This window comes from Beta vulgaris, chromosome 6, assembly GCF_026745355.1.
Source record: "Beta vulgaris subsp. vulgaris cultivar EL10 chromosome 6, EL10.2, whole genome shotgun sequence".
Taxonomy (NCBI): domain Eukaryota; kingdom Viridiplantae; phylum Streptophyta; class Magnoliopsida; order Caryophyllales; family Amaranthaceae; genus Beta; species Beta vulgaris.
In genome coordinates, this window is record NC_079207.1 from 4,497,966 (window position 1) to 4,512,177 (window position 14,212).

Below are 14,212 nucleotides of genomic sequence, written 5' to 3' on the forward strand. Positions count from 1 at the left end.
ATTCCAAATAAAGAATAAAGTAAAGGAGGCCATATCTTTTGAAAACGCACTTAAACGGAAAGAGGAAAGATCTTTAGGAAACGGAGGGAGTACTCTGTTGAGATGAGTATACTAATAATTCGGGCATCGCCTGAGACTAATAACTAATTTATCTTAAAAGGAATGCGGAATTATATTTCTGAATAATCAATCTCCCACCACTTTCAAGAAGAAAAAAAGCACTTATTTAAAGTCCCTCTTAATTTATTCGATTAAAAAGGAAGTCTTTTTATGCTTAATTATTGTTTAGCTTATCTAAAATTACTTATCTTAACTTATCTAAATTTATTAGAATCTATCTAATCTTATAAAAAAAGTCCAAAGATGTCCTAAAAACAGCTAAAATTGAAGGTTATAATACACGCTTTCGGATATTATCGGGGTTCGAGCTCCGAACGCTACGAGATTCCTTCTCAGGGACATGGTAGGTCATTAGAAATGAGTCATGTGGCTTGGAACGAATATGTGGATGACTTTACGTTTATTTCGAGGAAATTTGAGGTTCACGAAAAATGAACAAATGGGGTGTTAGAGCCTTCTCAAGGCAATGCATATTGTGCCAAGGACCCACGCTAGGTTACAAGTGACGTCGGCACTCCTAGCAATGTTTCGGGAGAAAGTATGACCAGGCCCGGAGAAGACAAAAAAATGTCCCAAAAACAGGCAAAATTGAAGGTTATAATACACGCTTTCGGAGTTTTTGAGACCCGAGTTTCGAACGCCACGGGATGCCTCCTAGGGCCATGGGAGGTCATTGGAAAGGAGTCATGTAGCTTGGAACAAATATATGGATGTCTTTACATTCATTTCGAGACAATTTTGTGTTTCACGATAAATGAACAAATGGGGGTTTTAGAGCCTTTTTGAGGCAAAGAAAATGGTGCCAAGCACACGCGCAACGTTACAAGTCACGACGGCACTCCTAGGAATGTTTCGGAAAAAAAAAATCAGGTTCGGAGAAGTCCAAAAATGTCGCAAAAAAAAAACCAAAATTGAAGATTATACACGCTTTTGGACTTTCCGAGGCCTGAGCTCCAAACGCCACGGGATGCCATCTAGGGACATGGGAGGTCATTAGAAAGGAGTCATGTGCTTGGGAGAAATATATGAATGTCTTTACGTTCATTGCGGGGTGATTTTAGATTTCACGATAAATGAACAAATTGGGTGTTCAAAGGATTTTCGAGACAACAAAAATGGTACCCGCGCAACGTTACAAGTAACGTCGGCCTTCCTAGGAACGTTTCGGGAGAAAATATGTCAAGGCCCGGAAAACTCCAAAAATGTCCCAAAAACATCCAAATTGAAGGTTATAATACACGTTTTTGGACTTTCTCGGGGTTCGAGCTCCGAACGCCACGGGATGCCTCCTAGGGCAATAGTAGGTCAATGGAAATGAGTTATGTGGCTTGGAACAAATATGTGGATGCTTTTACGTTCATTTCGAGACAATTTTAGGATTCACGAGAAATGAACAAATTGGGTGTTTAGAGCTTTTTCGAGGCAATGCAAATAGTGTTATATTTTTTCATTTCTCGTGAAACCCAAAATTATCTTGAAATGAACATAAAGGCATCTACATATTTGTTCCAAGCCCCATGACTCTTTTCCAATAACCTCCCATGTCCCTAGGAGGCAACCCGTGGCGTCCATAGCTAGGGCCCGGGAAAGTCCGAAATCGTGTATTATAACCATCAATTTTGCTTGTTTTAGAGACATTTTTGGACGTTTCCGGGCCTGGTCATATTTTCTCACGAAACGTTCCTAGGATAACCGACGTCACTTGTAACGTTGCGCGGGTTCTTGTCACTATTTGTGTCGCCTCTAAATAACCCATTTGTTCATTTCTCGTGAAACCTAAAATTGTCTCGAAATGATCGTAAATGCATCCACAATTCCACATAATCGTTTCAAGCCACATGAATCCTTTGAAATAAACACCCATGTCCCTAGGAGGCATCCTGTGGTGTTGGGAACTCGAACCCTGGAAAAGTCCGAAATCGTGTATTATAACCTTCAATTTTGGCTATTTTTGGACTTTTCCGGGCCTGGTCATATTTTCTTACGAAACGTTCCTAGGAAAGCCAACGTGACTTGTAATGTTGCGCGAGTGCCTGACACCATTGTGTTGCCTCGAAAAGCCTCTAAACACCCCATTTATTCATTTCTCGTAAAATCTTAAACTGCCTCGAAAGGGACGTAAAGGCATCCACATATTCGTTCTAAGTCACATGACTACTTTCCAATGACCTCCCATTCCTCTAAAAGGCATCCTGTGGCGTTCGGAGATCGGGCCCTGGGAAAATGCGAAAGCATGTATTATAACCTTCAATTTTCGTTGTTTTTGGGACATTTTTTGAATTCTTCGGGCTGGTCATATCTTCTCCCGAAATATTTCTAGGAGTGTCGACGTGACTTGTATCGTTGTGCGGTTGCTTGGCACAATTTGCATTGCCTCGAAAATACCCTGAACACTCAATTTGTTCATTTCTCGTGAAACCTTAACTTGTATCAAAATGAACGTAAAGGCATCCACATATTCGTTCAAGCCACATGACTCCTTTCCAATGACCTCCCATGTCCCTAGGAAGCATCCCGTGGCGTCCGTAACTCGGATCCCGGAAAAATCCGAAAACGTGTATCCTTCAATTTTGGCTGTTTCTGGGACAAGATTGGACCTCTCCGGGCCTAGCAATATTTTCTGGCGAAACGTTCATAACAAAGCCGAAGTGACCTCTAACATTGTGCAGGTGCTTGTCACTATTTATGTTGCCTCAAAAAGCCTTTGAACACCCCATTTGTTCATTTCTCGTGAAACCCAAAATTGTCTCGAAATGAGCATAATGGCATCCACATATTCGTTCCAAACCACATAGCTCCATTCCAATGACCTCCCATGTCCATAGGAGGCATCCCGTGGTGTTCGGATCTCGGACCCCAGGAAAGTCCGAAAGCTTGTATTATAACCTTCTATTTTGGTTGTTTTGGGGACATTTTTGGACTTTTTCGGCCTTGACATATTTTCTCCCGAAACGGTCCTAGGAAGGCCGACGTTACTCGTAACGTTGCGCGGGTGCTAGGCACCATTTATGTTGCCTCGAAAATCCTCTGAACATCCAATTTGTTCATTTCTCGTGAAATTCAAAATTACCTCGCAATGAATGTAAAGGCATCCATATATTCTTTCCAAGTCACATGACTCCTTTCCAATGACCTCCCATGTCCCTAAGAGGCATCCCGTGGCGTCCTTAGTTCGGACCCCGGAAAAATCTAAAAACCTGTATTATAACCTTCAATTTTGGCTGTTTTTGGGAAAAGTTTGGAATTCTCCGGACCTAGCCATATTTTCTCTCGAAACGTTCAAAAGAAAGCCGGAGTGACTTCTAACATCGCGCAGGTGCTTGGCTTTATTTGTGTTGCCTCAAAAAGCCTTTGAACACCCGATTTGTTCATTTCTCGTGATACCCAAAATTGTCTCGAAATGAGCATAAAGGCATCCACATATTCCTTCCAAACCACACGGCTCCTTTCTAATGACCTCCCATGTCCCTAGGAGGCATCCCGTGGCGTTCGGATACCGGACCCCGGAAAAGTCTGAAAGCGTGTATTTTGGGACTCTTTTGGACCTGGTAATTTTTCCTGAAACATTCCTAAGAAAGGCGACGTGACTTGTTACATTGCAGGGGTACATGGCACCATTTGCCTTGTCTCGAAAAGCTTCTGAACACCGCATTTGTTTATGTCTCGTGAAACCCAAAATTGTCTCAAAATGAACGTAAATGCATCCATATATTCGTTCCAAGCTACTTGACTCATATCTAATGACATCCCATGTCCCTAAAAGGCACCCTGTGCCGTCCGGATCTCGGGCCACGGGAAAGTACGAAAGTGTGTATTATAACCTTCAATTTTGGTTTGTTTTGGAGTGTTTCTGGACTTATCCAGGCTCGATCATATTTTTCCCGAAACATTCCTAGGAGTGTCATTATAAACTGTAACACTGCTCGGGTGCTTGGCATCATTAGCGTTCCCTCGAAAAGCCTCTAACAACCTATTTGTTCATTTCTCATGAAACCGAAAATTGCCTCGAAATGAACGTAAAGACATCCACATATTCGTTCCAAGCCACATGAATCCTTTACAATGACCTCCCATGCCCCTAGGAGGCATCCCGTGGCGTCCAGAGCTCGGACACCGGCAAAGTCCGGAATCGTGTACTATAACATTCAATTTTGGCTGTTTTTGGGACATGTTTGGACATCTCTGGGTCTGGCCATATTTTCTCCCGAAGCGTTCCTAGGAAAGCTGACGTGACTTGTAACGTTGCGCAAGTTCTTAGCATCATTTGTGTGCTTCGAAAAGCCTCTTAACACCCCATTTGTTCATTTCTCGTGAAACACAAAATTGCCTCGAAATGAATGTAAAGGCATCCACATATTCGTTCCAAGCCACATGACTCATTTTCAATGACCTCCCATGTTCCTAGCAAGCATCCCACGGCATTCGGAACTCGGACTCTGGGCTAGTTCGAAATCGTGTATAACCTTCAATTTTGGTTGTTTTTGGGACATTTTTGGACTTCTCTGGGTCTGGCCATATTTTCTCCCAAAACGTTCCTTGGAAAGCCAAAGTGACTTGCAAGTTGCTCTAGTTCTTGGCACCATTAGTGTTACCTCGAAAAGCCTCTGAACACCCCATTTGTTCATTTTTCGTGAAACCTAAAACTACCTCGAAATGAATGTAAAGTCATTGAAATATTCGTTCCAAGTCACATGACGCTTTTCCAATGTCCTCTCATGTCCCTATGAGGCATCCCGTGGCGTCCGTACCTCGAGTCCGGAAAAAGTCCGAAAGCGTGTATTATAACCTTCAATTTTGGCTGTTTTTAGGACATGTTTAGACTTCTCCGGATCTGGCCATAATTTCTCCCGAAACGTTCCTACGAAAGCTGACGTGACACTTAACGTTGTGCGGGCGCTTGGCATCATTTGTGTTGCTTCGAAAAGCATCTGAAGACCCCATTTGTTCATATCTCGTGAAACGCAAAATTGTATCGAAATGAACATAAAGACATCCACATATTCGTTCCAAGCCACATGACTCCTTTCCAATGACCTCCCAGGTCCCTAGGAAGCATTCCGTGGCGTTCGGAGTTTTGGTCCCGGGAAAGTCCGAAAGCGTGTATTATATATAACCTTCAATATTGGCTGTTTTTGTGACATTTTTGGACTTCTTCGGGCATGGTCATATTTTCTCCCGAATCATTTATAGGAAAGCCGACGTGACTTGTAACGTTGCACGGGTATTTCGCACCATTTGCATTGCCTCGAAAAGTCTTTGAACACCACATTAGTTCATTTCTAGTGAAACCCAAAATTGTCTCAAAATGAACGTAAATGCATCCATATATTCGTTCCAAACCACTTGACTCGTTTACAATGTCATCCCATGTCCCAAGAAGGCAACCCGTGCCTTCCGGGTCTCGGACCACAGGAAAGTACAAAAGCGTGTATTATAACCTTCAATTTGGCTGTTTTTGGGACATTTATGGACTTCTCCGGGCCTAGTCATATTTTCTCCCGAAACATTCCTATGAAAGCTGATGTGACTTTTAACATTTTCGCGGGTGCTGGGCACATTTGTGTTGCCTCGAAAAATCCTTTAAATACCACATTTGTTCATTTCTCGTGAAACCCAAAATTTAGGATTAAATAACTATTGTTGCATAGAAATATGTTGTAGTTTTGTTTCTTATCGACAAAAGATGTATAATAGAACATAGACTATAGAGTTAGCTAAGAGATTTTTAGTTGGGAAAATATCATTTTGTGACTAAAGATCATTGAGGCAGGAAACTCGCTGGTCTTTCAAAGAAATTTTGTCCTCTCAAGTTTCGAAAATGGATTTTTAGATTTTTTTAACGTTTATTGATTTACACATCCTTACTTCCACTTCTGTTGTTCTATAGGTGATATTTTCTTTTTTCATAATGCAAAGTGATAACCTCCGGGTTTATTCTTACCAAGAGAGTTGATTCTCTAGTGGCTTCTTATTGTATTATGCTTTTCCTAGATAGTAATTTAATATTTTGTTGTGGACCCTTAAAGCATGATTAAAAATTGATTGAAATGGTAATTGTATCATGTTATAATGAGGCTCAAATCTTGTTGCAAGCTAAATTTACTTTTGCTAATCGATATGACTTATGTACACATTATGGACGAGTAACAGAGGTGACACGTGACGTGTATACATTGTCACACACGCTTTTTAATATTTGCATAAATGTTCTCTATTATGGTTTTCATCCAAGACAAATGTCCTTATCTTGATTACATATTATCCACTTGAAACCAAGCTAAATGGCCAAAGGATAACTCAATCTAAAAATCAACCTTCCCATGTAAAATTATGGGAACTCTTTTTCACCAAAAGACAAATGTATTATATTCCAATCACAATTGCCTGCTTCTCCAGAACAAATGTATCAACTTCAAAAAACAATCAAAACTAAATTGAAACCAGCATAAACAACATTGATGAGAAGCTGGATTTACATAAATTCTTTACCAATAAAACAATGATTCAACTAAGATCAGCAACATAGACAAAGGGGGGAAGAAAGCATATCTATAAACATTAGTTTCAAGCACACTTCAAAAGAGGGGGAAAGGCCAATTGAAACAAAGGTTAACGATGATGGAATACTAAATTCAATGGTGATGATTATTTGTTCAAAGACATGTAGCAAACAGAAGAAATGGGTAAACCAAACGAAGCTTGTAGATCATTCAAGGTTTTTGAGATGAACCCCGACTAGCACAAAACGACAGCAGTTTCAACATCAAAGCAAAAGAATATATCACACATTTGAATTCAGATTGACCTTCAATCTCAAAACAAAAAAAAAAATGCTTATGAGAAACAGATTTTCCAAAGCTTCAATCCTTCTTAACGTCTTCCATTGCTTTGAGCAACTAATAGGATAATAAGATTCTGGCACGCGAAACAAATTTCCAGAAAAATTAGAGTAGAAACAGTTTTTTAAAATTTCATGATAAGCATACACTCAGCAGGCCAAAGAGAATAAGCTTATGGCATATCAAACAGGTAAACTATCATGGAATACATGCCTATACGGCTATAGCCCAACAACTCTACTATGGGAAACTAACTAATCATAGCAGAACAAGATATGCCTACGCATACAAGAAAATCCAAAAAGACCACAGCTAAAGCACCCAAAGTATTAACACCACTAAACAAAAGGCATCCAAAGAGCCGGCAGAGGTCCAAGAGGAAAATGGCAACAGCCAATGCTATGCAGTATAGCAGCCACATAAAAGATACGAGATAACTGAAAAATAGATCCAGCACAACATATTAAACCAAGTACGAGCTAGAAACAAAGCAACCTTTAGGCTTTTAAGACAACAAATGAATTGCAATATCCCAGAGCAGAACAATGATAAGGTAGAGAAACCTGCAAAAGCACTCAGATACATTTCCAGTACACATACACTATTGACAGTTGAAGCGTTTACAATTTTCAGAAATCTAGGAAGACCCATGATCAAGCCAAAGAAGACAGCACCATAGAAACACTGAAGCAAACATATATGCAACGGAAAGCAGTAAGCAACATAATAAGTGATCCGATTAAACAGAAGGGTAAAGAACATAGACTAAGGTTCTCTAATCGTCAAGAACGTTAACAAAAAGAGTCACTATAAATAATACCCTCCCATCATCAACTAATTACAGGAGAGTACCATATATAATCCACAATTAAACCATGCTATTCCAGTTTCATGTAGAACCTATGAAACATAACAAAAGGGAAAAGCAAACTTAGGCCCTTTCACCACGGATTCGGCGAGCAAGCTGAATGTCCTTGGGCATAATGGTCACCCTCTTAGCATGAATAGCGCACAAGTTGGTGTCCTCGAACAGACCCACCAAATAAGCCTCAGCGGCCTCTTGAAGAGCAAGAACCGCATGACTCTGGAACCTCAAGTCAGTCTGAAAACAACCGGCACACAATCAATCAAATCATACAACATTACTTTCAATGATATTGAACTTCAAAGTGCATTAACAATCACATACTTCCTCCGTTCCATACTTCTCCTCAAAATATCAATTTTTAGGTCAAACTTTAGACACCTTGACCTATGTTACTAAGGCACCTTCATTTACCTCAAAATCCGGGTGTCCTGTCACGTCCGACACGACACTTCACTTGGATAAACTTGTCTTTTTTCTACAAAATAGCCGAGTCGGACACTTAGACACTCGTATCCGAGTAGACAATGTGTGTCTGAGCAACATAGACCTTGACCTCAAACTCTCCCCATTATATAGATTAAACATAGTATCTTGTTAGATTCATCTTAACGCATACTCCCTCTAGTTTTTATTAGTTTGCCCAGTTTCCTTTTTGGGTTATCTCTTATTAGTTTGCCCGCTACTTTTTTTTTCCGTTTTTTGAATGGAAACTACTGTTCTATACTATTATCTTTTATACTTCATCCATTTTCATATTTAGTATTATGGATGAAAAAACATTTTGTAGTTCGTAAAACATTTTTCTGAAAAAACAGTTTCCTCTATTTTCAATTTTACATTGTGTTTGCCAACGAGTGTAAAACCATTTTCCTTAGGAGTGAAAGTGCTTCACCAATGATGAAAACCCATTTTTCCTTCAAATTAAAGGGAAAACTATTTTCCTTCCTTTTTCTCATCTCTCTTGTACACTCTTCTCACTACCTACTCACTCTCCCTTTCATTTTCCTTTCAAATTTTCTTACATGGAATCAAACAACGGAGACCAATTCTGGATCTGCATTTTTCATTGTAAAAATGTTTTCCATAAAAATAATTTTACACCTAACCAAACGGAGCCTATATGTGAGTCATTAAAAAATTCATTTGTTACAAGTTTGCAACTCAATGAAAACGGAAGAAGTATAAAGCATCATTTTTCTATTTGTCACTATCTTTCTCTCTTATCCCACAATAAATTTATATTTTCTCTTTCTCTTCACTACTCACATACTATTTCTCCAAAAACTTGATGCCCAACGAAATAGATAAACTAATAAAAATAGAAGGAAATACTTTTTAAATATCAAATTTTTATAATTTTTACTACTACATAATTGAAAATATTAATGATCAAAGTAGTGCGTGTTCTAAAATTATGGAACAACGGAAGTATAATAATGAATGCGCGAGTTTGTGATTGAATTAACCTTGAAATCCTGAGCAATTTCACGAACAAGACGCTGGAACGGGAGCTTACGGATCAAAAGTTCGGTACTTTTCTGGTATTTTCGGATTTCACTGGCACAAAAACAATCGAATACGATATCAACATAGAATTTGAACAATGAATAAAAATTGAAATTTTGAAAGAGAAAATTTACCGTAGAGCGACGGTTCCAGGACGGTAACGGTGAGGCTTCTTCACACCGCCGGTGGTAGGAGCAGATTTTCTAGCAGCCTTCAAATGACAACAACAAAAAAGAATGTTCAATTTGAAGAAATTGAAAATCAAATCTAGGAGAATCATGTAAAAATCAGAAAAAGTGAGAAATTGAAGAGAAGAAGAGAGAGAAAGATACCTTAGTAGCGAGTTGTTTGCGAGGAGCCTTGCCACCGGTGGATTTACGAGCAGTTTGCTTGGTACGAGCCATTTCGATGGGGTCGTGTCGCAATTCACAAACTGAAAGTTAGGGTTTGCTATACAAGTTAACTCGGATAGGGGGTGGGGATTAATAAATAAAGGATCGAGTACCTGTCAAAAAATAATAAAATAATAAAAAAAATTGTTTTAAATAAGTCAATAATGTGTGGTCTTCACGTTTTAAGTCTATCTTTTAATTATCTATTATTGAGTTAGATTTGTATACTTCCTCCGTTTTTTTTTATATGTTACACTTTCCTAAAATTGCATGGTTTTAAATAAATGTTACACTTTTAAAAATTTCCTTATTTAGTAACTTTTGCCTTGTGAAATGTCCATATTACCCTTACTAACTACCCATTTAAAAATTAAAACACTCTTAATCTACCCTATTAAATCCCTACCTAATCTAATCAGATTTTAACCATTCCCACCAAAATTAAAACACCCCAACTACCTATTCATCTTCCCCATGATCATTTACTACATTCAACCCCCCTTCCCCAACTGATTCATCCCCCCCCATTAAAGTTCTTCCCCAGTTCCCAACCCCTCCCATTCCCTAACCCTAAAACTTCGACCTTCTCTCTCTCCCTCAAAACTTCATCTTCTCTCTCTCCACTTCCATTTCTCCTCTTCTGATCTTCTCTTCCTCTCTCTACTGAACTTCATTTTCTCTCTCTAGATTTCTTCACTTCCTCTTCAAATCTCCCCTTAAAACTTTCGATTTCTCCATTCTTCTCTTGATTCTTTCGATTTCTCTTCAAATCTCCCCTCAAAAGTTCTTGAACAAAACCCTAGAAAAATGCCGAAGAATTTTGTGCCTGACCTCCAACCCCTTGTTGATGCCTTGTTCCAAACTGACGATGCTGATGAGTCTGACTCTATTCGCGAGTTGATGCTTGCATTGCAGACTGGGTCTCCTTGGCCAAGGAGGCTCTATGACAGTGGAGATGCAAAGCACTTGCTTCGCCCTTATGCCTTGAAGGCTTTGGGTGTGGTGGTTGATGAGTTTTATCAGGTAACGGGTTTACCAAGGGAATTCCGTCCCTCTTCTTCTTCCAACCCTAAAAAAATGAGTCCCCAAGTTAAGAAGATCTTTGACCCCAGACCTATTTCACAGAGGTTGAGGCCTAGACCTAGGGTTGAGGAAGAAGGGGATGGGGGAAAAGGTAAGGAAATTCTCCGTTCTACCCATGAGATTGTTTGTGCTTTAAAGGCTCCGTGTTTTTACACTGTTGGAAGAATGGTAAAGTTCAAGATTGAAGGAGAATGAGAAGGATAAGGGGAAGGAGAAGGAGAAGGACATTTTGGGGTGTAAGAGGAAGGACAGATGTCAGTGTTTGGGTTGTGCTTCTAAGTCCTTCAACGTCTACGACGATGAAGGCACTGTTTATGCTATGTATGTTGAGTCTGATGGGGGTTTTAAGGTTTTCGATGTGGTTGAAGAACTGCTGGATGATGAGGAGGCTGAGGATGGTGAGGGTGAGCTTGAAATTCCAATGAGTCCCTGCACTTCATCAGAACTTGATCCTGATACTCATTGCTTCCTTATCAGGAGAAAGGAGAGTACTTTGACTCCCTGAGGTTCTATCATACTAACTCTTTTTATTGCCTTCTGTTTTTTGTTGCCTTTTAGTTAATTTGAGTCCCTGAAATTCCTATTGGTTTGTTGTTGCCTATTATTGGTTGCGTATGATATTATTTATGTTGGATTGTGTTTTTGGATGCCTATAAATATGTTGCTTGGGGTCTGATTTGGGGTTGCCTATAAATCTGTTGGTTGGGTTCTGTTTTTGGTTGGCTTATGTTTTTGGTTGGATTGTGTATATGGTTGGCTATGAATATGTTTTAGGTTGGATTGTGTATTTGGTTGCCTATGAAAATGGTTGTTGGGTTCTGGTTTTGGTATGCTTCTGTTTTAGGTTGGATTTGTATTTTGGTTGCCTGTTTTTGGTTGCCTTGTGTATTTGGTTTGCTATGCATATTTTGGTTTGCTGTTTTTGGTTGCCTATGAAAGTGTTGGTTGGGTTGTGATTTTGGTTGGATTGTGTATTTGGTTGCCTATGAATATTTTGGTTGGCTGTTTTTGGTTGCCTATGAAAGTGTTGGTTGGGTTCTGATTTAGGTAGGCTTCTGTTTTTGGTTGGATTGTGGATTTTGGTTGGCTTTTTTTGGTTGCCTTGTGTATGTGGTTGGCATGTATATTTGGGAAGCCTATGGGTGTTGGTTTGGATAGGAGGTTTGAGGATGAACAAATGGCTAATGATGTACTTCTGTTTTTGGTTGCCTTCTGTTTTTTGGTTGCCTTCTGTTTTTGGGTGCTGAGTTAAGTTAAGTCCCCCACTGTTTACACAATGAGTCCCTCTTGCTTCCCCCTTGAGTCCCAAATGTATTTTAAAAAGTAAAATCCAAATGATGAAGGGACTCATACATTGGGCTTGAAGAGCAATAGATGATTTGCTCCTTATTGGTGTTAAACCAATAAGTTGAGGTTTTAAATCATCCATTGCTTCCTCAATGAGCCATTGAATTAACCCTGATGGATTTAAAAACACACACCTTAATTTAAACTTGTTGACATGCAAAAGAATAAAAACAACCATAATTGCTTCACTTCATTAAATGCTTGCATCACTGCTTATACAAACCAGTCCTTGAACATGTACAAAATAGTCTAATAACTAAACAAGAACCCCCCAAAAACTTTCTGGTTTGCTTAGAAGTGTTGCTTCATGTTGTCCATAATCTTTAACAAAAAGTAGATCATGTGTATTTGTGCAAGTAGATCCTTCATCTTCTTCTATACTAGATATATACCAAAAAGTTGCTCCCCATTCTTTTCCTTCATACACAGTGTAGTTATGTTCAAAAAAAACTTGCCACATCTTCTGCCCATTCTACTCTTGATGTGCATCTAAGTAGTATGTAACTGCCTCATCTATCACAGCTTGGTCCACTGTTACATTTTCTGGAAGTAATCCCAATCTCTCTAACTTTCTCTTTGCATGGTGTGGATTCTTGAAATTGTTCCCCCCTTTGCACTTTAGTATTTCTACCATAACATATTGTAATTGCAACCAAGTGTACTTCAAAACTTCTGGTCAAAGAAATCATAACAGTCCTGCACTCTTAAAATCAGTTCATCTAGGTTCTTAGGAAATGATTGATATTGTAGTGCCTGAATTGCTCTAAAAAACCCCAAGTCTAGCACATTTAAGTCAGGGGACTGAGCTGGTTGATTCATGAGTTGGATATTGAATCCATTCTGAGTTGCTGCTGCAATAAATTGTGGGTCTGATGCATGAATGTGAGGTCTAGCATTGTCTTGTTGTATGTATGATTTCTTTGACACACCTTCTGGCCAATTCCTCATTATGGCAGGTATGATAGTGTTAACTATCATATCCCTCATAACTGGTAGTGTAACACTTTCAATTGCCTTTGTCAACATAGTACCTGCCCTTCTGTTTTTTGTTGAATACTTAGCTCTTGCATACTCAACAAAAGGGTAGATACCAAATTTCCCATCATGTATCATCCTTCCCTCACTGTCCTTAATAGGTCTAGATGTGGCACACATGAACATGGCTTTTATCTTAAACCTCTTGGACTGACACAACTATAAGGGTCATCTTCAGCAGGAAGCAAATAAAACCTTCTCATATCTGGACTTAAATAAAACCACTTCTCATCTATGTGAACAACATTTTGCATGTCAACAAATTTAGGTGGTTGTGCCTTGTTTTGCTGGTAATATGTGTTGTAACACCCACTTCATTCTTTGAATCTTATGATCTTCAGTCAGTTTTGGGTGGGTGCTGCTAGTGTGACTTCTCAGCTTGCCCCGTTTCAATAGACTGTAAACAGGGAGGGGGGGATTTTAAGATATCCAGCAAATGCCCTTATACTTGTCCTCAGATTAAGTGGGACTGACTGAAGCCATTTGTCATCATATACTTTAAGCTTCCTACCACATCTTCCTGCTTTTTTGTTTCTCACATCTATGGCATGCCCAGCTTCTCTCTGTTTTTTTGCATCTTTCCATATCCTATCTAATGTCATCCTACTTATGCCATGTTTTTTTGCTATTTCTGTTTTTAAACCCCATGCAAATTTACCATTTATTTCAGAGGTAAGTAGGTCATCAACCAACATTCTTCTTTTTGTTAAAGTTAAATGTGGTTTTTGGGTTGTTGAACTTACATTGTGTCTATTTCTGTGTTTTGTTGTTGTGGGTTACCCTGGTGATTTGGTTGCTCTGATTATGCCATCTGCTGCTGCTGTACCTCCATCATCATCATCCTCTGTGTCATCTATCACTGTTGTAATGTGTCCACATCTCATGCATCAGCAACTCATCCTCCATGCCTTCTATTTCCAGCAGCTCTTGAAGGCCAAAATCCCCTCCCTCCTCTGCTGCGACCCCATGTGATTAAGCTGAAGAGATTTTTTGAAGACTGAAGTTTGAAGTTTTTTGTGGAA

At 39.3% G+C, this 14,212-nt stretch overlaps 1 protein-coding gene across 1 annotated transcript; it reads right to left on the bottom strand.

Moving 5' to 3' along the window:
- Positions 1 to 7,674: 7,674 nt before the first annotated feature.
- Positions 7,675 to 9,826, bottom strand: LOC104895129 (histone H3.3). Its single transcript, XM_010681554.4, has 4 exons — positions 9,666 to 9,826; positions 9,468 to 9,544; positions 9,294 to 9,384; positions 7,675 to 8,061 (listed from the first exon to the last, which is right to left on the bottom strand). The coding sequence occupies exons 1-4, from the start codon at positions 9,735 to 9,737 to the stop codon at positions 7,891 to 7,893; spliced, it is 411 nt and encodes a 136-aa protein (XP_010679856.1). The 5' UTR covers positions 9,738 to 9,826; the 3' UTR covers positions 7,675 to 7,890.
- Between the last annotated feature and the right edge of the window lie 4,386 nt (positions 9,827 to 14,212).

Bases quoted from the DNA above. Each gene is read 5' to 3' on its own strand.
- LOC104895129 (XM_010681554.4), bottom strand. From the start codon at position 9,737: ATGGCTCGTACCAAGCAAACTGCTCGTAAATCCACCGGTGGCAAGGCT. The intron at 9,385-9,467 runs GTAAATTTTCTC...TTTTTGTGCCAG, and splicing joins CCTGGAACCGTCGCTCTACG to TGAAATCCGAAAATACCAGA. The intron at 8,062-9,293 runs GTTAATTCAATC...GGTTGTTTTCAG, and splicing joins AAATTGCTCAGGATTTCAAG to ACTGACTTGAGGTTCCAGAG.